This window comes from Anopheles moucheti, chromosome 3 (genome assembly GCF_943734755.1).
Source record: "Anopheles moucheti chromosome 3, idAnoMoucSN_F20_07, whole genome shotgun sequence".
Classification (NCBI taxonomy): domain Eukaryota; kingdom Metazoa; phylum Arthropoda; class Insecta; order Diptera; family Culicidae; genus Anopheles; species Anopheles moucheti.
This window is the reverse complement of record NC_069141.1, coordinates 67,728,095-67,751,177: the sequence shown is the minus strand read 5'-3', so window position 1 is coordinate 67,751,177 and position 23,083 is coordinate 67,728,095. Positions and strand designations below refer to the sequence as shown.

The window sequence follows — 23,083 nt, the reverse complement described above, 5'->3', positions numbered from 1 at the left end:
ATCCGAACCGGTCGGTGAGCGGAAAAGAAGCGCCCTAGTGGACGCTAAATTTATTAAAAAAGGGGAACATTTTTGTCGGGAAAAACACGCACAGCGTGGGATGGGGCGTGTGCGATTCCGAATGGGTAGGAGTCTTGTTAGAGGTTTTTTTTTGTTGTTCCTGTGCTCACTTTTGGGGGGGAGAAGGTTGCTTTTTTTTCGCCAGACCACATCTTTTGTGCAATGCGAGCAAAAGCTAAATTGTGACCGTCTATTTTGCGTTTTTTTACGCGCTTTTTGTTGGATTTGGGTTTTTTTTTGTTGTTGTTATAAAATCCGTATACCACCTCCTGTGCTTTTGACTCAGACGCCTGTGAGGTTTTCGTTTTTTTTTTGTGCGTTTCCTTGTGTTTTTTTTTGCGCACTCCACTTTTGCAAGTGTGCGTGGTTCGTTCCAGGACGTGGACGCGTTTCCTGGAAGTGTTACCTAATGGGTACGTTACCGTCGTTTCTTATTTTGCAGGTGTTTTGACAGTTCTGTGATGCTACATTTTTGTCATGCATTGGATGTTCTTTTATGCTTTTCTGTTAATATTAGAGACAGATTTATAAGTTTGCATTTTTCGAGCAATTCTGCTTCAAATTACAGTTTCATACATTTATTATCTTTTTAGTTAAATATTCTTACTTTTTCTTATAATTCTTTATTATTTTTTTATTAGAAAAGGAACGGCTAGGCCGTTTGGCTTATATTTTTTTCTTCTTTATCGGACCTCATGAAGTCTAGGCCTGCTTAGACTTATATATTGACTTTATTTACCCGTAGATGGATAGCCTGCGTACGAGTGATTGGTCCGGATGGGATTTTTGACCGGTCCTGTCGTGTGAAAACCAATACCAATACCACCCTAATACTTATAACTAATGGTAGTGTAATATAGTGTATAGTTTAATTCATATTCATTTGAAGACATTTCCTCCTCCAAACAGTAAATGGTCACCTTATCCCGGGCATACTCGACCGAAATTCTTTCTCATTTCTTATAATGGAATCTTTTGTAAAAAGCTAAAGGGATATGATAATACATCAAATAATGAAAAAATCCTTCCCACTTTGGAACATATTAAGCAAACATTCAATAAACAGAGCTAAATATTGATATCTTGACAAACAAACCAACAATCGACTCATGCTTTGTGTTTTCTTTATTCTCTATGTTTCAATGTGGATTGTTTCAAACTGTTCCACCATGCTGCAGTTGTGTAGAAACAAAATTAATTTAAAAGTAATGAAAATAAAATTAAAACCATACAATTACCGGACAGCGCCATCGCTTCACCACTGCTACTCGCCTAACATTGCGCAAAAGGACTTTCATTTCAGTGTACCCACTAAGTCACCGTCACTCCGGGTCATCCAAAATGGATGTGTTTTGTGTGTGTTTTTTTTTTACGTAAAAAGTTAACCATAGAAGGAGTTACTCCAATGAAAACGTAATCAAAATCATGCGGCAACAACAGCACCAACAGCGCAACAAAAATAAAATTAAGCGAATAGAGAGAAGCAAAAAAAAACTAACACAATTTTAAACGAAATCAAGCGGTGAACAGAGCGGATATTACATAAAATATGTACATATTCGGTATGGGCACGGCTGGGTGGATGCTGCTAGCGGTAGGATTGGGCTGAGTGTCCCTCTTGCTGGCACAGGAACGGTAGGAACGGTATCCATGGCGAGAGGGTTGTAATATTGATTCTAAAGGTGAATTCTCTTCAATTTTTTTGTGTGTAAAGGGTAACACTTTACCCCTTTGGATAAGCTAACAGAGCAGTGCAAAATGCAAAACACCGGAAGTTCCTGTGTTCCGTACGATGTGGGTTGTTCCGCAGTGTGTGAGTGTCGAAGGTTTTTGTTTTGTTTCGGTTTATTTATTTTATTATGAGTTGTGTGTGTGTTTTTTTGGCACACCCTTTCTATGCATGTTCCGCGTGGTGCATGTTGATTTTTGTTTTGTTTTCACGGGTTTCTAATTGAGATCACTGACGTCGCCGCCATCGAAGGTAGGAGGTGAAGTCGTGTGGTGCCGACCGGCAACGGTGTCCCGAGCGTTGTCAGCGAGCGTCCTGTGACCATCTGGTCAGGTTCTGTGCATCTTTAGGGAGTGTCGTTTTTTTGTGTTAGTCGTACAGGAAGGGGTTGCTATAAACGGGAACGCGATAGGTGGCCGGGACAATATAGCGCAAGGAGCAAAATAATAAGCGTTATGTTGGCCTTATTTTTGTGCTGATTGCGAGTAAAGCGTAACGTTTTGTATAACATTCGTTGATAAGGATGAGATAAAGATAGTTGAGAGTTATATAGCAAGATGTAAGATGTATGACCTACTATCGATAAGTAAAAATTGTGCAAGTATTGATCTATTTCATGTAAATACTGAACTATTTCGTGAGTATTATGAACTGTTACTTCTTCGTGCACTTGATAGTTATGCAAATTTAATAAAAATAAAATAAACACTACTTGTTCACACGATTTTCATTTTCAATTCAAGGCATCCTGTCTGTTGCGCAGCCCTGTACAGTCGGTAACATAACTATACGACACCTAGCTTTTTGAGAGAGAGCTTTTTGATGAGAAAAAATGAAAATACGGCAGCATCTTCCAATGTTTCATATTATATATGATTTTTTAAAATAATTTTCCATCTTAATTTTGCCTCCTCTAGACGCATTTGAAGTTAGTTGAATGGAAAAATTGATAAATCTTCCGCTTTAAGTTGAATCTGTTATACGTTGTAGGTAACAGCAGTGTTAATGCATGTTTTGAAAGATTATTTATATGGGATAAAAAATAAAAAAAAAATTTATCCAATCGGGGTAATTATAAAAAAAAATAAATAAAAATCAAAAGACACGAATTTCATTTCGAAACTCTTCGAAATTTGCCATGCGCATGTCATAGAAAACTGTAATTTTTATTCGATGCACTTTGATGTACTTTATTTTGATCTATCTTCTCATCTTCTTTTTTATTTGTTCTTCTCAAAAAACTGTGTGTCGTATAGTTTTATTACGGACTGTATTTTTTTTTCAAAAAGAACGACCTGGTCATATTGCTAAACTGGAACTAAAGGTAACTTAATCTACTATACAATTCACATTCGTTTGAAGACATTTCCTTCTTCAAACAGTGAAAGGTCACTTTATCCCGGGGGTGCTCGGCCGTTGTTATGCACTGTATTAACAAAACATTTGTCAAACATTGACTGTGTATGTTGCTACTTGATGAAAAAGGTAACATATATTTAAATGAACATTAACCTCTAGCAATCTTGTTCTTTCCTCAATAATCTACGTAATCTTTTAAAACTAACCTAAAATATGTTATATGAGTGTAATGCTCTACACTAATTTTCTTCAGGTCGACGACGAATTTGAGGCATTTTAAATCGCGGCATCCACATTGAAATGGAGTAAATTAATATTAGTAACTATTTTTTTTCTCTTAAATATTTTGCTCGACTCGAGCTGCATAAAGTTACACTGCTGATGCAACTGCTCGAATGCACTTTTTCCTCGGCATCAAAGCTTTACTATTGAAAGCTTTTCAAGTTTCAATGTTGCACGTCAATCTGACGCTTGCCGCAAAGCTTTGGTAAGCTTCACTCGATACAGTTCGAAAAAGCTTGTTGCTTTTTAATGAAAGTTGAATTTTCAAAATAAGACCGTTGCGCAATAGAAAATGCTGTATCTATATATCCGCACAAAACAGCTGTTTTCAGATTTCCAATACCAGGAGAACATATTTCAAGAGGTGACACCTGCAGCGTGGAATAAATTTGCCCATCACTATTGCAATGCATACTATTAAACCCGTGAGAGCGATCGCTAATGTAAGGAAGATAAATGAAACGGAAAGCATCCTTCATCTCGCTCAAACTCTCCGTCGACTGGTACGAAATTCCATATAAACCAGCTGTTTTAAGATTGCCGATACCAGGAAAGCATCCACGGAAGAGGTAGCACCTTGTACAGCAATTTTGCTCGAAACCGCCTAAAGGTATGCAATATTTAAACACTAACTTTCCCGTTGGTGGAGAAAAATTTCTTCGAAAACTACCAGTTTCCGAATGTATAGTACCAGGAGAGCATCCACGAAAGAGGTAGCTCCTGGTACTGCGCCGTAAGATATGCAATGTTTATACACTAACTTGGCAACCAACTTGCAATGCGCCGTAAGGTATGCAATGTTTAAACACTAACTTTCCATACAAACCAGCTGTTTTGAGATTTCCGATACCAGGAGAGCATGTCTCTCAAGAGGTAACGCCGAGTACCAGTATGTTGCACAACACATGTTGCGCAACATATGTTGCACACCATCTGACATGCAACATATGTCGCGCAACATATGTTGCGCAACATCTGGCATGCAACATCTTTCATGCAACAACTTGGGATTGCAACTACCGGGATGCGCGTGATTTGCTCTGCTGGTACCAGGTGTTACCTCTTGAAAAACATGCTCTCCTGGTAACGGAAATCTGAAAACAGCTGGTTTGTATGGAAAGTTAGTGTTTATACATTGCATACCTTTAGGCGGGCAAAATTACCAGGTGCTACCTCTTTTGTGGATGCTCTCCTGGTACTATACATTCGAAAACTGGTAGTTTTTGAAGCAGTCTTTCGGCGTTTTTTGAGCAAAATTGCTGTACTAGGTGCTACCTCTTCCGTGGATGCTCTTCTGGTACTTTACATTCGGAAACTGGTAGTATCCCAAGAAACTTTTCTCGACCAACGGGAAAGTTAGTGTTTAAACATTGCATACCTTTTGGCGGTTTTCGAGCAAAATTGCTGTACAAGGTGCTACCTTTTCCGTGGATGCTCTCCTAGTACTTTACATTCGGAAAATGGTAGTTTTCCAAGAAATTTCTCTCGACTTACGGGAAAGTTAGTGTTCCTGGTCCTGGTGCAAATGACCAATACCAAATGACGAATATCGCAATGTCAATAGCAGGCGAATATTACGGACATGAAAACCAGCCTAAATTCTTTTCAAGCTTCTAGCATCTATAGCTAGGATAATTTAAAAATATACAAAAATATGAAAATCGTGAAGTCGAGAACCCCGTTGAAGTATTCGAATACATGAATACGTTGAAGTAATAGGAAACATTGAAGTTTGAGCACGAGGCCCATTGGTAGATTTACTTGTACTTATGGAATTCGAAAAATTAGTTAAATAATGAAGGTGTTCTCAATCATTTCTGTAATTGTTATTTTTTTACTTTTTTAACCATTATCTATTTTAGTTTTATATTGAATTTCTAGATATTCACAATATGTACCAAAAGTTAACACATTTTAAATCAATATGTGTTCTAGGCCAATGCCTAATGCATAATATTTATTAGAATTCACAGAACATCTTTACGTTATTACATTGATATTAATTTATGACACTGAGTTTAAATATTTATTTGTTTCTTTTTCAGTTTTTTTATCTTTTCGGAAACAAAACAGACCTCCTGCTAAAATAACTCAACAGCAATGGATGTTTAAGTTTTAAAATACTATCTCTGTTAAAGAACAACATATTTAAAATGTTGGTATACATTTATCAACAACGAAGCATTGTCCATGATTGTACAGTACGGTTGCAAACAGTTTGGTAGTGTAGACAAACATAAATGGAACGGTTTACTCTTGTTGCGCCGTAGTTTTACTCTTCTCCGTGCAGTCAGATTCCTCCGGGCTCACTGTTTTCTCGCATACCTGAAAACAAAGCAGCGGAATTTAGAAGTGAAAATGGCCCACAAAACTATTGCTACATTAACCACTCACGTGTAGACTACTCGAGAGGAGCTTCTCGATCTTTTCCACGTCAAGATTTTCATCCAGCGCGGACACTTTCTTCAGTGCGGACGAAACAATGCTCAGGTCGCCACGCAACTCACTCACGACGGCGGTTATCTTCTTCGCATTGCTTAGCACCTCCACCGTTTGCGTGTACGGATTGTAGCGAACCCCAAATGGCCGTTGTATGGTGTCCGCGTAAGCCCTGTGTAGGAGGAAATATTGAACATAGTAGCAGTACACCGTGCAAGGGGCCATCCTCAGCTTCACCTCATCTTCTCCTTAGCCTCCTCGAACGAGTCGGTGTAGTAGTACGCATTCTGGTACGCCGTGATGATGCACTCCTCCTGACACGTAATTTCCGGATCGAACCGCTTAATCTTGTCCGGCGTGGTGATAGCGTGCTGCAACTCTGCTACGGACGACAGCAAACCCGCACCGAACACCTTGAAGCTGCCATCCTTCTGGCGACAGAGCCCAAACTCAACCGTGAAGAAGTACAGTGTTGCCAGCTTGTTAATGTCGTCCTCCGATGCGCCGAGCGACGCTAGACCAATCTCCTGCGAGAACTGGGCGAAGCTTGAGTTGGCCAGCAGGGGCATGTGCCCGAGCAGCTCGTGGCAACAGTCGCTGGAAATACAAAATTTCAAATTACACTTTGCCCGCTCGCGGTAGACGGTATAATTCGAAATTTCAATTTACGGTTCCGGCGTGTAGAACGGATCGGACGAGTGGCGGATGTACTGGGTGCAGTGAAACACCCGAAACGCCAGCCCGGACAGGAAGTCCCTCGGTGAGAGGTAGCCCGCAACGGGCCGTATCTGGAAGCCGGTTTTGCGCTTCAGAAACACATTGATGTCCTGTAGCTGGGGCAGATTGTCCTCCCGGTAGCCGCAGTACTTCACCAGCTCGGGCCAGTTCTCCAGATACTCCGGCACGGCGTACTTGATGTAAAGCTTGTGCAGCTCACGGAACACTGTGCCCCTGCGGAAAGGAAGCAACTAGAGCACGGTATCTACACCGACCACACGACTCGGCATCGTCTTGAGAGTTTGTGTCAAAAGTTCACTCTTTAGAATGTTCTTGCGAGTAACTCAATTAACCCGACTGAATGGGGCACTCGTTAGACGCAACGGAACAACATTGGATTGATTACTCTCCTGCTAGTTTAACCGGATGCAAAGAGTTTCCACTCAAGCAACGACCGGAGCTTGTTAAACGACGCACAACCCCCGATCGATGTCTCGAGACATGCAAAGTCATTGAAAAGTGTAAATCTAATTTACCAGGTTTTGATTTCCTCCGGCGTGTACTGAACCCTCGGGATGGGACTGCCACTGTGGGCGATGGGAAGTAGTGGTGGAAGAAACAAGATTAGTAGTGAAACCGCCCCAGAACAAACTACACCCGATCACCACACTCACTGCTTGTAGGAGTTGGCAATGGCCGCAAACTGCTCTCGTCGCTTGCGGTAGACCGGATCCTTGAAGCCGGGATGGTCCGCATCGAGCTCGCTGCCGTACATCAGCACGTTCTGGGCCCGGTCCAGGTCGGAAATTTTCCTCGGAAACCAGTGCATTTCACCGAAATCTACACAATCACACGGGGTAAACGAATATTACAACACTTAAATATACACCCAAACTGTCACCCTCAAACCTACCAAAACTTCCACAGGCGGACAGGGGCGTCGGCGGTGGTCCATCGCTGTTCACCTGGGCCGCATAGTTCACCGATTGGACCTCGCGTTTCAGCAGGCGCAGCACCTGATCCAACCGATTTGCATCACACTCAATGTCCACCAGCACATCCGCACTGTCGCACGTTTCGCCGCTCTTGTTCAGCTCCACGTGCAGCACGTTGATGCCGAGCTCTTGGAAGACGCGCAACGCACTGGCCAGACCACCGATTTGGTTTTTCAGCGTAAAGATGATGGACGTCCGATCGACACCCATTCGCTCGTTGCCGTTGCTGTGGTCGACTGATTTCTGATGGTGTTTGGATGATTGTGGAGAAGATAGGAAATTATAGTAACTTTAAGTAACGCATTGAATCATTTCGAGTGTGTGGCCGTTTGGTAGTACATGATTGAATAATATTTTGTAGCTTTTAGTATTTCCTTCGTCTTATATTAAGAGCCTTGATGATGGGTGCAACACACCGACGGCCATGAATGAAATCTGATGCGAATGGATCTCAATAATAAGAACTGAGGGTTTAACTACGTGGTAGTAATAATTACACAATTTAAGATTTAATTTAAGTTTTTATGCGTAAACAAATTTTACAATAGTATGATAGATTTTATTTATAGTATGATAGTATGATTTTAGAGAGTTTTATAATTTTACCGTTTTCATGAAATTAATTTGACCTTAATAAAAGCTAGCAAATGTTTCATTCCGACACGAGAATAAGAGACAATAATAGCACGTATAAAAATTAGAAATAACTTTTTAAACACTTTCGTAATCTGCTGGACCAAATCTTCAAAACCAAATCAATTATTTTGTGTAATAAAAGAATTGTTCGTAAATTTACTTAAAATAATTTTTAAAACAATCTTTCACAATTCTAACACAGCACAGATCAACCTTCATGCTGTATGTTGTAAAAAATAGATTACGAAAATTCGGGGATAACATCAAATAGGGTTTTATGTTAACATATTTTACCGACATTAACACTTTTTACATTTTAAGCATTTTTCATTGAAGATCACTTCACAATAAAAAATTGAAGAGTTGGAATATATTTTAATACGATGTTGTTAATATGTTTTAATAATGCAGAATATATTTGTAAAAGCCATGCATCAGTTATGGTAGAATTGTTTTACACCAAAAATTAATTTGATTAAAATGAAGCATTCTAATAAAAATGTCTAGTCGGGTAGTTCTTGTGTTTATAAAATAAATTTTGTAGTTAATATAATTTAAGAAGTGAAGAAGTTGATTTGAAATACATATTTATTAAATATTAAAAAAAAAACACTTCCATTGCAAAATGGACACCACTGGGACATTAAAAATTAAATACAACGTTACTAGATTCGGCCGTGAACACTCGGGATAGGGCCCTTACTTCCCAAACAGTTCTGGGGCAATGTAAGCAAAATATAGTAAATAATATAATAATAATATAGTAAACTACATAAGGTCCTTTAAACCGTTTCAAAAAACTGTTTTTCTTTCCCTTCACTTCCACAAAACTTCAACAATTTGAAAAAGTGTCCGGCATGAAGTTGATCATAAAAGAGGTCACATGCAACACCAGCGGCTTCGGTACGTTAATCCTCAAAGTCGTCAAAGTCTCGCCACCAGGGGTTCACCGTTTTAACCAATATTCATATCCACCAGAGTATGGGCACTTGTGAATAATTACAGCAAATTCCTTGCGCCGATGCAGCGGACTGCCCTCCTTGACTGCCCACTCCTGATCGCCACTGTGATACAGCCATAATCCCAGTAATCCTTTGCCGGAACCACTCATCGTGTGCTCAGCACGAGATGCACCGCGGATTGCAGTCGACTGATATTGCTCCAAAAATACACAGATCAGTTCAACAACAACAAAAAATAGGCAACACTTAAACGTTGGCCACACACGGTAACGCGGTAGTGGTTCGCTGTGAGTTCCACCCGGACGACACGACACGCACGACGCACTCGAATCAACTGGTGAGTTTTTCAATCACTAATGGCCCTTTTATACCTTCCGATGGGAACCTTCGAACTGTGCAGTTGCTCCCCCGTCCCCCGAACAAGGTGATCCTTCGTCCCACATCAAATGTGGCCACTCAGGAAAGCGGGAAGAAGGGCATGACTTGGGGGAAGCGTAGTGTGGAACGTGTGGAAATATATTCTAGGTTTGCTTACCATCCATTCCATTCGTAGCCACTCGAACCCGTACCCATTCTGCACGGTTCGGTTTGACGTACCGTATAGCAAAACCAGCATAAAATCTTCTCCTTTCCGGCACATTTCCCGACCCCCAAGCGATCCCTTTTCCCTTGCTAGATAGATCGTAAGCGTCTGTCCTTTTTTTTTTTCGCTGTAGCAGTTTCACTCACACTCACCCTGGAATCGCCCCCACGATGACACGATGGTGGCGCGCAGTGGATTCGGTTCGATGTTCTTTCTCGTTGGACATCCTTAAGAAAATTTTGCACCACCCCATCCCGCCTCATCCCCTTTCTTCGATTGGCTGAATCACGATAATGTCAGGAATAATCTAAACTTTATCGGCGTTGTGATTTTATGCTGGTACTGTGAGATGTGTTGGTGGTAAGGAAGGGATGGTAGGCAGTAAGAGGGGGGAAGGCAGGAGGGAGGAATAGAGAAACGTAAAACCGAGCACGAGTTGTTGATTATGGCCATCCGGATTGAGCTGGGCGCAAGGGTGCTACCGGCACAGGATAATGAACGACCCGTTCTTACGCATTGAGACAAACTTATCACTTCCTTGCAACCCGGTACGACGGAAAGGTATGATGGTTTTACGAAATTGAAAGGGAAATAATTAAAGCAGGCATTGCAATGCGTTCCATTGCATTTGAGCAACGATTAAGCAAAGTCTTCGAGGTAATTTAGCACGGCGGACGACAGTTCATTTTTTATCATGAAATAATATTTTTTTCAAAATGTCAAAACAAGTATTAAACGTTTTTATAAATATTACATGTTGTTTTTTTATCGTGTGGCATTATTTAAATGCTTTTAAGATTATTTAACAAACTGATTATTTAATAAAAAAAATCGTCATTCTGTCTTAACCCTCAAGAAGTCCCCTTTTCCATCATAATAAAACAACGAATCGCATCACTAAAAGGCATTAGAAACGTTTCATCCATTCTCACTGGTGGATAATAGCTGCAGATGCTTGCGACTGCCACCGGTACACAGTAAGAACCTTTAAAAAAAAAACGGTCGGAAGAGACGAAAACGAATCTCAACCCAAGTGTTTATCTACCAGCTCGAGTACTTACCGAGGCATTCTGTATAAAATCACTATTTGTTGCGTGGCTTGGCGCCGTTTATTCTTAGACGAAGGGGACTACATGTGCTCCCTCACTACCTCACACGCACGCCAGGATTCGAGATCCCTTTTTTTTACCACGTGTGCCACACGCGTCCTTACTGGCGTCCAGCGTTTTGCGGAGGAACAAAGCCACCCACCCATGGGCCGTGATCACTCGTGATGGTGCTGAAACGACGTCGTAACGCCGAGTCGTGAAGGAAGGGAGAAGAATTAATTTCTTTCCACCATTGTACGCGCGGGTTCCATGGCTCCATCCCTTCAAGCCACGGCGTAGCGTTAAAGATCCGACACTGACCTTTTCCGGGAGGCATTGGATCGTTGGTTTTTTGGTTAATTTCCGCAGATATCATTTCATTGACATAGTTTTGTTTTTCCTTGTGCTGGGAGAGAACGGAATAAGATAGGAATTTTACAAAAAAAAAGCCCCGGAATAGGACACAAACCCTTTGAAGAACGGAACTCTGAAGCGTACTTAAACAACCGCAAGCGTGCGCTAGTCAAAGGGACGCCACAGCAAACAGGACACGCTTCAATCGCCGCACTGGCAAACGCTTTGGCGTGGGCCCTGTGTGCGGTGGATAATGATAGTGATGATAAGGGAAAATCATGTAACAATGCTGGCAGCATTTTCCACTTGTTGCTGACTGGCTCTGCGGTTTTGGACCGGACGCCCGACGGAGCGCGACGGTGGCGCTAAGGGATGGGAAAATAAAACCGAATCTCTGTAGAACCATCAGCACTACTGACAGAGTACACCGGCTGTGTGTGTGGTTTGTTCTTTCACCACAGTAAAGGAAGCTGGCCGGTTTGATTTCTTCTGTGGTACCACAATGTTTGAATAGGAAACCAATCGAGACTCGATTGAAAAGTGCCCGAAGATATGGGAACAGAAATAACAAAATGCGAAGGTATTTTTTTTTTCTAGCAGGAAGTAGTTGATTCTACTGCGTTCTCTTCCTCGCTGTTCGAGTGAAATCGATTGACGACTGTGAGATATACCTTTCGAGTACCAGCACTGTCCCGGTATCGATTCACTTAATGTAACGACCTGTGGTGGGTAGATCGGTTCGCAAAAGTCAGTCGCAAAATGGACGTACGGTAAGCGATAAGCGCTAATTCATGAATATATTCATCAGCACCGGGCTAGGAACAGAAGAAATCGGCTGGAATCAACTGGTTCTGGATGAACGGGATAAGCGGGATAAGATTTCTTAACGAACCTCGATTGATTGATTATTCTTGCGCGTTGGATTCCGCTGGATGTCTAAGCATTTCCTGTTACGGTTTGTCGTACCCGGGTTGGGTTAAAATCGCAATGAAATAGAGTGGAATGTGCTATTTGGTCCAGTGTTTCAACAAAATAAGAAGATTAACAGAACTGAGGATGATTTATGGTAAAGTTTAAACTTTTCAATCGATTAGAACTTTGCAAAAACTTAACATTATTACGCATTAAGATCAGCTTGACTTTCTTTTCTTGCTACAAAAGTATACGCACGGATCTCACAACCATTAATTGGTGAACCATCAACGCCAACAATCGGATTAAAAAGATTTTTCGGAATCAGTTGTCCGATGATATTCTAATGACATAAACACTCCACAAGAGCCTGCGGTGTCTGATGCGTTTTATAATAGTAACTCATGCGGTTAGTCGTTGTAGCAGCTCTTTCATTTCCCTTGAAGACATACGAGTTCAAAAAGTCGTGTGAATATCCCTCTAGGATGTTTTAAACCTTGAGACCTGGAACTGAGACCATGTCCCTCAAGGGTATTTGATTACTGCGACTGTAAACGATTGGTACCGCCCGAAAGAACAGTTTTAACCGATTTTAGATGTGTGATAAAATATCTTAAAGATCTCCCAGATCGAGATAAGATGTCCTTTAGGAATACGGAGTGTTCGTTTCTTAAGAAACATCTAATATAAGGTGCACTTTCACTGTTCGAAGAGGAAAGTGTCTTCAAACGAATGAAAATTATACTTTAGTTTAGTATTCTAATAGATTTAAGATCTTCCAATTTGAGTTAGTTTGACATCACTTTGGTGGTTTATGATTCTTTCACCTGCAACTCGCTCATATAGCGAATTTCCTAAAGTAGGTGATGTACGTCATATGAGAGATATAACGAACAGAAAGTCCGGAAGTTTATCTCAGGAAGTCTTTATATTCGCTTTCTGACATTGGAAGTCTTTTATTTACCAGGAGCTTAATAATTATTCTTGTGCACAGGGAAACGACTCGAGTGGGATTTTGTTGCGGATCTGTTGAGTGTTGAGCTGAGTGCCCAATATCTCCAACACTATCCGGAATTACCGGACCCTTTTGACTCATTTCAAAGCACATCGTTTGTTGAGGTTAAATTATTCTTCCTGAATAGATGCATGGCTATTACGTGTCTGTTAAAAAACAACATTAATGCTTCAAACAAATTAATAATTGCAATGTTTTGCTACGATCACTAAAACTTATACGGACTAAAACTATAGACGAAGTATTTTACTTTACTGAACTTCCGATACATTTTTCCTTGATAACAGCACTATGATAGAAGAGACTAGAAAAAAATCCCCCAACAAAAATGGTTGACAGAATTGGGAATGTTATGCGACGCGCGCGGTAAAGGTAAAAATTATGGCAACGAACAATTGCACTTAAAAAAGTTTTACGTCATCGTTGCTGGGCTGCAGAAACATCCAAACGCATCCCATAAAACAACTGACCTGTCAATCTGCCCTTGTTACGCCTTGGCCGAAACCAACCAGTGCTACGAATGCGCATGCACCTGGCACGGTTTCCCCTTCGTATGCCATAATCGATACGCAAACGGCGCCTGGCACATGGTAACCGAGAAGGGAAAACATGCTCCCGCTCTGCTCGGCGAGACGGGAAATCGGATCCTGGCTCTCTCTGTGCCGTCCAGCACGAAACGTCATCATTGCCAAGGAAGAATACGCACTCTCCCGCTCGTTCCGTGACCTGTCAATCGCAACCATCGCAAGGGCTTCGCTTACTCAGGCTCTGCCAGGATGGAAAATGGTTACGTTCGGGAAAACTGTCAAACGCGGAGAGAACGAAAGTGTGCGTGAGAGAGAGAGGGAGAGAGTGTGTGTGCCTTGTATTGTGCTTCAAGGGAAGGAGATCAGAGCAGCCATCGCATAGACGCAGCCTCGCGTAGTAATCCAACTGAACGGGCAAACTTCAGTTGAGGTTTTTCGCTGAGGTTTCTGCAGCGTGAAGCATTAGACTTGCCAACAGTTTGGAACTGCAATCCGATTCGTGGTGGCTATTTTTCTGAAAGGGGGACCACCAGTGGCCCTTTGGTTGGGACCCCCCCCTCCCCTTCTCGGTTACCTTGCACACGGGTGCGGTGAGCCAGTGAGCTCAGTTAGGTGTGTGAAAAATTGGCCAATGGCTCTGGACTCAGGGCAGTGAGAAGAATTCGTGAGCTATCGCCCAATAGTTTGGTGCTGGAAAAGTTATTTTCCCATTGAAAGCAATATTACCCAACGACAAAGTGCGTGTTTCTTGAAAGTGTGTGCGTGTTCGAAGTTGTGTTATACAGCACGGTTAATTCCGTTTCCACCACACACCATGGCCGACACGGAGTTTGAGGAGCTCCGTCAAAATCTCGACACATTGCCAACGTTCCGAAAGGCACCAGCACCGTTCTATTCGTAAGTAATGCAGCGGAAGAGGTGTGGAAGAAAAACAAGCACTGAAGGAAATACGACGACACCAGCCTATAATTTACCTTAAACCCTACTTAACCTTAGCAAGCATTGGTGCAAAGTGGGATGGAAAATTGAAGCTTAATTTTCTCCCTCATTTTGCCGTCCTTGTGAGAAGGAAAATTCCTTCTGTTTAGTACTCGCGTGTGTGTGTGTGTGTGTGTGAGTGTGTTCGTGGGTTTTGTGAATGTATATGTGCATCAAATCAGTTCCACTAGGAAGGCAAAGCGAAAGGAAAAACAACAAAACGCCCCACACAGCATGTCATCATCCTTGACACGTTCGAGAGCCGAAAGGGGGGGCCGCCGAACGTTGGGCTTTTGCACATGATGATGCATAAAATCGTGCCAGACCGCCAGGAGCGTGCCCACCGGGGCCTATGGGCGCACATATCCCAAGCAAACCACTGCGGGACGATTTGCGTATTGCGTTACGTACGTCGCTGTTGAAGCGGGAGCAGGAGTTTTGGCAGAGCTCACACGCGGACACAGGGTTTCAGTGTGCCGCAGCAGCAGGAAGTGTGTGTGTGTGCTCTCACCGGATGAGCTGGGAAATGAATGCAATAACATCTGCCCGCTTTGTGTACGTGTGTGCGTCCTCCACCCCACAGGTGTATCTCCTTCCTATGTGTCCCGTGTGAATACGGTGTTTGTGCTCCTATCAAAATGGGTTTCTTTTTTTGTTGTTTGAAGGCGACCCATCTCAAGAGAAAACATCATTTGTAGGCAATGCCAAGGTCTCATCAACAGAAGGAATAATGGAGTGCCCCACTGCTACGCGTCTGTGAATTTGTGTGTGTTAATGTTGGTTGTCCCCAGCATGGCACTGTTTGAACGTGATTTATGGCAGAAGTTTTAAAAATAGCCATCTCCTGTAACCCACCGTCATGCGTCCGGTTTTCATTCTCCTACGGCCAGCTTTTCCTTCCCACGTCGGTAAAGGTGGGAATGGGAAAACGGTCAGCCAGCTTCCACCACACACAGTGTCGAGAGGCTTTTTTTGCAACATCCATGTTTGCGCTATCACATTGCTGCCAGGACAGGCAGAAGGTCTTACCAGCAGGCGTGCAAATAAATGGAAGCGAATGAGAAGTTAGTGTGCTTTTGAAAAGCTTAAATAAAAGAGATGTTTCCTTCCCAGCGTCTATGGATGGAAAACCTTTTTCTCCAGATATGCCTACATTGCACAGGGAACACAGCGATGTCAAAGGATCATGCCGTTGAATTAAAACACACTTTGCTCCACCATGCGAAATACAAGACAGGATTATTGCGGAGCATTGTGCGTGAATCAGACAGGAGACTCCACGACACACGCTGTCTCTCCCCAACGTCCGTGGGCATCGGCCTGGTGCAATTTACATTCGGAACTAATGAGTCACGTTTGACTCTAGCGGCTCATGACGAGCATTTTTAATCACCCCACAAAACAAGTAGGGCAAGTGGACATGCATTTAGGAAAGGTCAGGTACTGCTAGAGTGCGGTGATGGTTTAATTTTTTGCTCACTACTTCGTATGCCTTGGGTGTCCTCCTAATGTTTTCCAGGTGCAAGGTAACACCAGGGTTCTTGAGAACTAACTAGCTGTAACATGAGAACTCGTTGTTGTTTTTTTTTTTTTGCAAAAAGGGTATAGTTGCAGAGCATCACATATCTGGCGAGGAGAAGCTCAAACTTCAACAAGAAACCCAGAACCTTTTTTTTAATACCTTCCCCGAGGGCATTCCGCTAGTGGCGCCTTAATCGGGGGTTGTTAAAATTAATCGAATTTCCGCACGACCTTCACGCATCGCCGCCCATCCATTGTGCTGTCCCCAATAAACCTTCATTAGGTGCATGTGTTTCGGAGGAGAGGGGAAACTGTTCTCGTCTTAAGGAACCAATTCGATGGGATCGATCAGTAAAACACAGGGCCTGTGTACCATCACCACACCGCTCGGAATCTGTTTACGATGCCGGCAAATAATTGCGTTGGGGCGCGCGTACCGCTCGCCGAGGACCGTTCTAAGCGATGGGCTGAAAAAAAAAAAGAGCGAAACGAACAAAAAAGAATAAATACACGAAAGTGATGTCACTCGAGGCAGATAAAATCCGATCAATACTTGCCCGTTCAATAGCAGAGCCGTTAGTCTTCGGATAAGATGGGCCGGATGGTTTTCTTTTTTTTCCCACCTCCTGTTAGACACTCCACACGGAATTGTCCCATTTTTCACGCCCGACGCCCGGGTCGGCTCTGACATTTTGGACAATGCGCGGCTGCTGCTCCTTAATGCCCTGTCGATGTTGCAGCACCAACGGTTGTTTGGCAAGCGTTCCCACCCGGGAGCTGAAAATGGGGTCATCCTCCGGTAGCCGGGAACGGTTTTTTAATTTATTTAGCAGCAAATTTTCTGCCTCGATTGCAGTGCGGTCTGCAGCTCGGATCAGAGCTAAATTAATTACAACCTCTCCAGTGTGCCGGCGACTAATCTATTTCCATTCCGTACTGCTATTCCTGATGTACTTGAGGTGGGGTTTTTTTTTCTTCTTATCCACAGGTTGGTTGCGGATCTCGATCTGGATGATTCGCCATCGTCGAAAAGTGATGCATCATCCGACCACGAGGAAGATGGTCCACTTTCGACCAGCGACGGTACGGCGGAATCAGTACTCAAAGGTACGCCCAGCAAGACGCAGCAAATCATCCAGACGATTAGTACGATCAGCAGCAGCAGTAGTACGGGCGAGGATGATGAAATTGGTGACGGATTGCGCACCGTAACGCTGGGCCCGCGGAAGTCTTCGATTGTGACCGACGACGACGAGTTGCTGGTGGTGTCGGGTGGTTCCGGTCCGGAAAGTTTGCTACAGCTGCATCTAACAACGCACGGTCACACTGGAACGCCGGGGGACTCCAAGTGCGCGGCAATCGGTTCCAATGGGACTGCATCGCATCATCAGCCGAACGTAGGACTTTGTGCAGCTGTTAGTAGCGTACCGGTGGATGCGACATCGACGAACAGTGCCCAGCTAGCACGGACGAGCTCTCTTCCGTGGATCCCGGGACAGGTGGAGCGGCGAAGACGTAAGCTGCCGGAGATTCCGAAAAATCGTAAATGTAAGTCCAATAGCCGCAGTGTGTAGTCCCTCTACCGTTGCTTACCACCTCTCTTCTTGCAGCTTCCGTGCTACAGCTTCTAGCCGGGCAGACCTCGCTGGCGGACGAGCTTAGCGCCAGCAATCGAAAGCCACACTATCCTTCGGCACAGTACCATTCGGGTACCAGCTTCTTCAAGCAGAGCTCGCTGCTGGCGCTCAAATGCAGCTACCTGCTGGACGAAGACTCGAGCCCCGACTCCGAGCGGTTGCAGAGCCTCGGCGATGTGGATAGCGGCCACAGTACGGCCCACTCACCGAACGACTACAAGAGCATGTCCCCACCTCCACCGCAAGCGGCATCACCGGTAACGTCGCCCTTCCCACCGCCCTACGGTGGCGTACCGTTCAGCCAGCTGGAGATGCTCGAGGCCACCCATCGGGCACTGCACAAGTTCATACCGCGGCATCACGACGAGATTGAGATCGAGATAGGCGATCCGATCTACGTGCAGAAGGAGGCGGAAGACCTTTGGTGCGAGGGCGTTAATCTGCGCACCGGTCGGCAGGGTATCTTCCCGTCCGCGTACGCCGTCGATCTGGACTATAACGATTTCGATCCGACCTCGATCGAGATGAAGCGGGAACGGTATTTGCTGGGGTACCTGGGCTCGGTAGAAACGATGGCCCACAAGGGCACGGGTGTGGTGTGTCAGGCCGTCAGGAAAATCGTTGGCAATGGCACGGAGTCACCGAAGGCACAGCCCTGCATACTGGAAATATCCGACCAGGGATTGCGAATGGTTGACCGATCGAGGGTAAGTATTCGGTGCGGTACGGTTCAAATCGCCGAGAGATATTCGTGAGAAAAGTTCCAACAAGTTTGTTAAGCTTAAGGCAGCGCTATTAAGTGAAGATGCTGCATTTTTAATGTCCAAGCTTCCACCAGGCTATGTTTTTTAGTGGAGAGTTACGCTCACAGCATGTGTTGAGTGTCAGAAAGTATAATTTGGACGAAATCAGTTCCACGTGGATGCAGCTCAGAAACTGTAGAGCGTAACTGTCAGTGAAACGGTTTAATTATCGTGTTTGAGTGAAATCAAGGCATTCCAAGTAAAACAGCAACAGACAGGAACTTAATTGATTGCTTTAGTTTAGTTATATAACTTACCACTAACTCACCAAACCATCCGAATAATAGTCGATGGAGCTGATAGGACGATAAAGCTTAGAAGTTTAGCATTTCTTCTCTTAGTTGAAGTAGACTAATTGCTTTAACTATCCTTTTTCCTAACGTTGTGCTCTCTTTTTGCAGAACAAAAAATCGAAAGGTCCCTGCATAGACTACTTCTACTCGCTGAAGAACGTGTCGTTCTGCGCGTTCCATCCAAGGGATCATCGCTATATCGGCTTCATCACGAAGCATCCGACAGTGCAGCGGTTCGCGTGTCACGTATTCCAGGGTACCGAGTCAACCCGCCCGGTAGCAGAAGCCGTTGGGTAAGGCAGCAAATGAATATTAAATGGCTACAGAAGCGATTATCTCCTAACGTTTTCTTCCTTCTTCTCGGTTCATCCGAAACAGCCGAGCTTTTCAGAGATTCTACCAGAAGTTCATAGAAACCGCATATCCGATAGAAGACATCTACATAGATTAAAGCAGAGCGCACGGTGACATAAATTATTCCGATGGTCAGATGAGCTGACTGGTGCTCATCGAGGAAACAACTTCCACCTTATGCTCTCCCCGGCAATGTCTCGTTAAAGCACGCAATAGCATGATTGGAGCGCTCCGGTATATGTTTGCGATCAGTTCGACACCATTCTGCAGTTTGAGTTAGTTCCATGAGATATTTAGACTTTTGTACAGTTTTAGCCCTTAGTAGTGTGCTGGTGGCATCAGTAACGCCCCCGGGAAACAGTATCGCTCTATGATACCAATGCAACCAAAGAAGAATAAATGTTAGAGCATGGCCAGAAGAGGCATAGTGCGCTTCCGGAGGCCGATTATTAGAATATGTTGTTTATGTTTGGTATTTAGCAAAAAGAATTAAAAAAAAAGGATACGGGACGCTTTACAAACGCTTCTGATGTATTTTGTGCCACCAGTGGATGGATCGCCCATTTTGATTCCCTTTTAGTGACCAGCATGTACTGAACGGAAGGTGCTGCACATGAAACAGTTAGATACACTTAGGCGCACGCTTTCTGATAGCTTGGCAACATTTTTGTACCAACATTTTTCCTTTCGATGCAGTGCAACGTTTCTGCTTTTTTCAGCAAACGAATCATACGACGTACGTAGTGCAGCACGGTGGTATGCAGTTAGTTACTAGAAGGCTCGTTATCAGCAAATAGAATGTAACGAAGACTTGAGAAAGCAAAAGCATGCTACAAAGTGGACGAATAACGGTAGAGTTGAACTTCTGGCAACGCTGTGCATTTACAGCGCAGGGTAAGAGAAAGTGCTATGTGTACGCGAAACTAGAAGCAAAACACATCACCATTCTTTCTTGCAGGGCTTTCTGCAATGGTTACAATTTTTCCCTCACTCTTGACACTTTAAAGCTAACTAACTACAAAGACAAACTCGCAACTTCTTCTGCTCGTTGCTCTTTCGTCCTTTTCCGTTCGCTGTACATAAACAAAAGGTAGATAAAGGAAAACCTTGTCACACCAAAACCATCAAGAGCTAGATAAAGACAACTGTAAGAAAAGATAAATGAATCGATAGTAGTGCTTTTGTGCGAAGAAAGCTGGTGAGAGCAAGAAGTAATGCTAGAAGAAATCTATATTTATAGCACAGAGAAAAGGATAAGGAAAAATTAAACAAAAAAAAGCTTGAGAATAATGAAAGTTAAAAAGGACAGGCCACAAATAAAGCCATTTGCTTGAATAAGAACACAGAAGAGAAAAAAAAACAAACAATGTAATATAGTCGCTTTTCTTCCAACATATGAACAACAGCAACATATGAAAATGGGCGTATAGATTTGACATGCAAATTATCTAATTGAATATATATTTTTTTCAAAATAAAAAAAACATGTACTCGATGAAAAAAAACCCCGTGATCCATATTTGTAACTCAATAACATTGCAACACTTCAAAGCAACACTGCAAAATATGTAATACAGTCAGCTTCAGACAGGCAGTTGAATGTTTTTGATTTACACTTTTTCTTCCCTGGTTTTCTAAAGTCACTTCAAAATGTGCAGGCAGTGGCAGTTTGAATTGGCACGTGCAAGAAAGCTTTAGCGGTGCGAATGGGGGGAGGAACTTTGAAAAATCTACAAAGAAACAAATGCAAATACAACATTACTAGTTAAATCGATCATCAAGCTTATCAAGCAAATGCATCAGCTATCAAGAAATAATACTCTACAAAGGACAAGTAGTTACAACATTGAGCATCCAATGCAACACATACACAAGCAAACGTAAACAAACCTAAACAAAAAAAACTCGTTGTCGTTCAACTGTACTCATTTTTTGCTCGAAAGGCAAAATTATAAACATTGTACCAAAAAAAAAAATAAGTAAGAAAGAAAGAAAGAATAAGGAAACTACACAAAACATACATTCCGAAGCATTTACAGGAAAACGTAAGCGTGTAACTGCTGTTTCAGTGTAAAATGCCGGGAAGATGTAAAACGCGTTTTACGCAACAAACTTGTTAACTGACACTAACAAACAATCTGATGAACAATAACATTAAAGCAAGTGAATCTAATACACTAAACACGGCAAAGAATCTATACACCACTGAGCATGTACTGTCGTTGCAAGCACACAGCGTGGTGTCTACTAAACAACCAAAAAAATAAGGAAGACATGGAAGAAGCAACAAAACAAAGTGAACAAATACTTTCTATTGCACAACTTTGAGCGAAACATTCGAGTTCGAGAGCACTGATATCAGGGAAACTGGATTACGAAATGATGAAAAGTGTCTTTTATCGTTAGCAAGCGTCCTGCTGATGGGGCCGCCGCATCACAGCAGCATGAGACAACGGTGGCAAAGATGTTGGGTGCGTGGGAGCGGGTTGGGTGAGTCAGAACGAGCAGGGTTGGGAAAAGCAAGCCTATATAATGTTTAGTGCAAAATGTACAAGCAAAATAAATAACTGTGAAAAAGTCAACCTTAAATACATACGTTAATCGGTGTTTTTAATTCCGGTGTCTGCTCGCGGCACGAACTTTTCGGAAAGCGTTCTCGTCTACGAAACAGCTGTCCCGAACAGGGTTTTGTGGTACTTTCAATTTGTTGTAATGTTGTGTTTTATTACTTTTTTTTGCGTTTCGTGAATTGTTATTTTGTTTTTTTTTCCTTTTTTGGTTGGCTTGCATACTGAACCGCTGCATATTTTTTTCCGTTTTGCACTTATGAATCGAATCGAACTAAAACCGGACAGAACGGAAATCTTTTGCACAAACGTGGTCCGCAATGTGGAAGTGGGTAGGAAATCAACAGTATATGATGGTGTTCCACAGGGTGTTGCTATTCAAAATATGGAATTTCTTCGTTATAGGAGGATTTCTCGTGGAGTTCTACTTTGGATAATTATTAACGTAATTGTGACGATCATGGATTGGGTAGTTTCGGTGAGTGAAGGGACAGAACGTAATCACTAAAACTGATCCGGTTCAACTAACATTGCATGAAATATCGTAGCGGTGTGTAAACGCTAATAATAGGTTGTAGAAATATCCCTTGCCGTCCTTCGTGGCCTCATTCTCCCTATTGGTGCATCATGTATCATTGTACATGGTAGTCCTAATGCGCTGCTGCTATTGCCATTGCTATTGTTGTTACCTTTCCCCTTTTTCCTGTTCCTATGAGCATGATTCTGAATGGAAACGTTCAATAAATATCATAAACATATTGTTTTGCCTGACTTATTCAAACTGCTGGCACAGAATGCTTTAGTACATCATATGTGTTGTTATTTTTTTTCTTTGTTTTTTTTTCTAATTTCTTTTAACGCCTACATCTGGAATTGACCAGGTTTTGCTCTTGCACATCCGCCCATATGTCGCAACGCAACAAGCGATAATAAGATGATGATACATCTTCTATCCGCACATTCCATCTTCCTTCACGCACATCTTCCATCTTCCTTCAGATTCAACACGCACACACACACATTCACACACGCACACATATAAAAAGTAACTTTGTTCCATTCTACTAATTACACCTTATTTTATCAGTAACTTGTTTCTTTGTGTACCGTTGGTCTGCCTTCTCCTTATTACTTCCGGTTGTTAAACGAGCTTTCTCGCGCCACCTAGGACGCGAACTAACATTAACAAAATCAACTGTTTTAAACAACTCTTTTGCCTATCCCTACTCGCTTCAAGCTCTCTTTGCTCTTTTTTTCTGTTATTCTCTATCC

General features: G+C 42.9%; 2 protein-coding genes across 2 annotated transcripts; one reads left to right on the top strand and one right to left on the bottom strand.

The window, feature by feature from the left end:
• Nucleotides 1-5,374: 5,374 nt before the first annotated feature.
• LOC128301382 (tryptophan 5-hydroxylase 1) lies at nt 5,375-9,328 on the bottom strand. Its single transcript, XM_053037826.1, has 8 exons — nt 9,221-9,328; nt 7,500-7,824; nt 7,261-7,426; nt 7,123-7,173; nt 6,539-6,820; nt 6,107-6,466; nt 5,825-6,041; nt 5,375-5,755 (listed from the first exon to the last, which is right to left on the bottom strand). The coding sequence occupies exons 1-8, from the start codon at nt 9,326-9,328 to the stop codon at nt 5,681-5,683; spliced, it is 1,584 nt and encodes a 527-aa protein (XP_052893786.1). The 3' UTR covers nt 5,375-5,680.
• Nucleotides 9,329-14,472: 5,144 nt separating this feature from the next.
• LOC128304340 (JNK-interacting protein 1) lies at nt 14,473-21,821 on the top strand. Its single transcript, XM_053041518.1, has 5 exons — nt 14,473-14,555; nt 17,146-17,705; nt 17,768-18,501; nt 18,999-19,183; nt 19,269-21,821. The coding sequence occupies exons 1-5, from the start codon at nt 14,473-14,475 to the stop codon at nt 19,339-19,341; spliced, it is 1,635 nt and encodes a 544-aa protein (XP_052897478.1). The 3' UTR covers nt 19,342-21,821.
• The last annotated feature ends 1,262 nt before the right edge of the window (nt 21,822-23,083 follow it).

Excerpts from the sequence above, each read along its gene's own strand:
- LOC128301382 (XM_053037826.1), bottom strand. The coding sequence starts at position 9,328 with ATGAGTGGTTCCGGCAAAGGATTACTGGGATTATGGCTGTATCACAGT. Across the intron at positions 6,042-6,106 it reads GAGGCTAAGGAGAAGATGAG|GGCTTACGCGGACACCATAC; the intron begins GTGAAGCTGAGG and ends CCTCCTACACAG. Across the intron at positions 5,756-5,824 it reads TCCTCTCGAGTAGTCTACAC|GTATGCGAGAAAACAGTGAG; the intron begins GTGAGTGGTTAA and ends CTTTGTTTTCAG.
- LOC128304340 (XM_053041518.1), top strand. The coding sequence starts at position 14,473 with ATGGCCGACACGGAGTTTGAGGAGCTCCGTCAAAATCTCGACACATTG. Across the intron at positions 14,556-17,145 it reads GCACCAGCACCGTTCTATTC|GTTGGTTGCGGATCTCGATC; the intron begins GTAAGTAATGCA and ends TCTTATCCACAG. Across the intron at positions 17,706-17,767 it reads GATTCCGAAAAATCGTAAAT|CTTCCGTGCTACAGCTTCTA; the intron begins GTAAGTCCAATA and ends CTCTTCTTGCAG.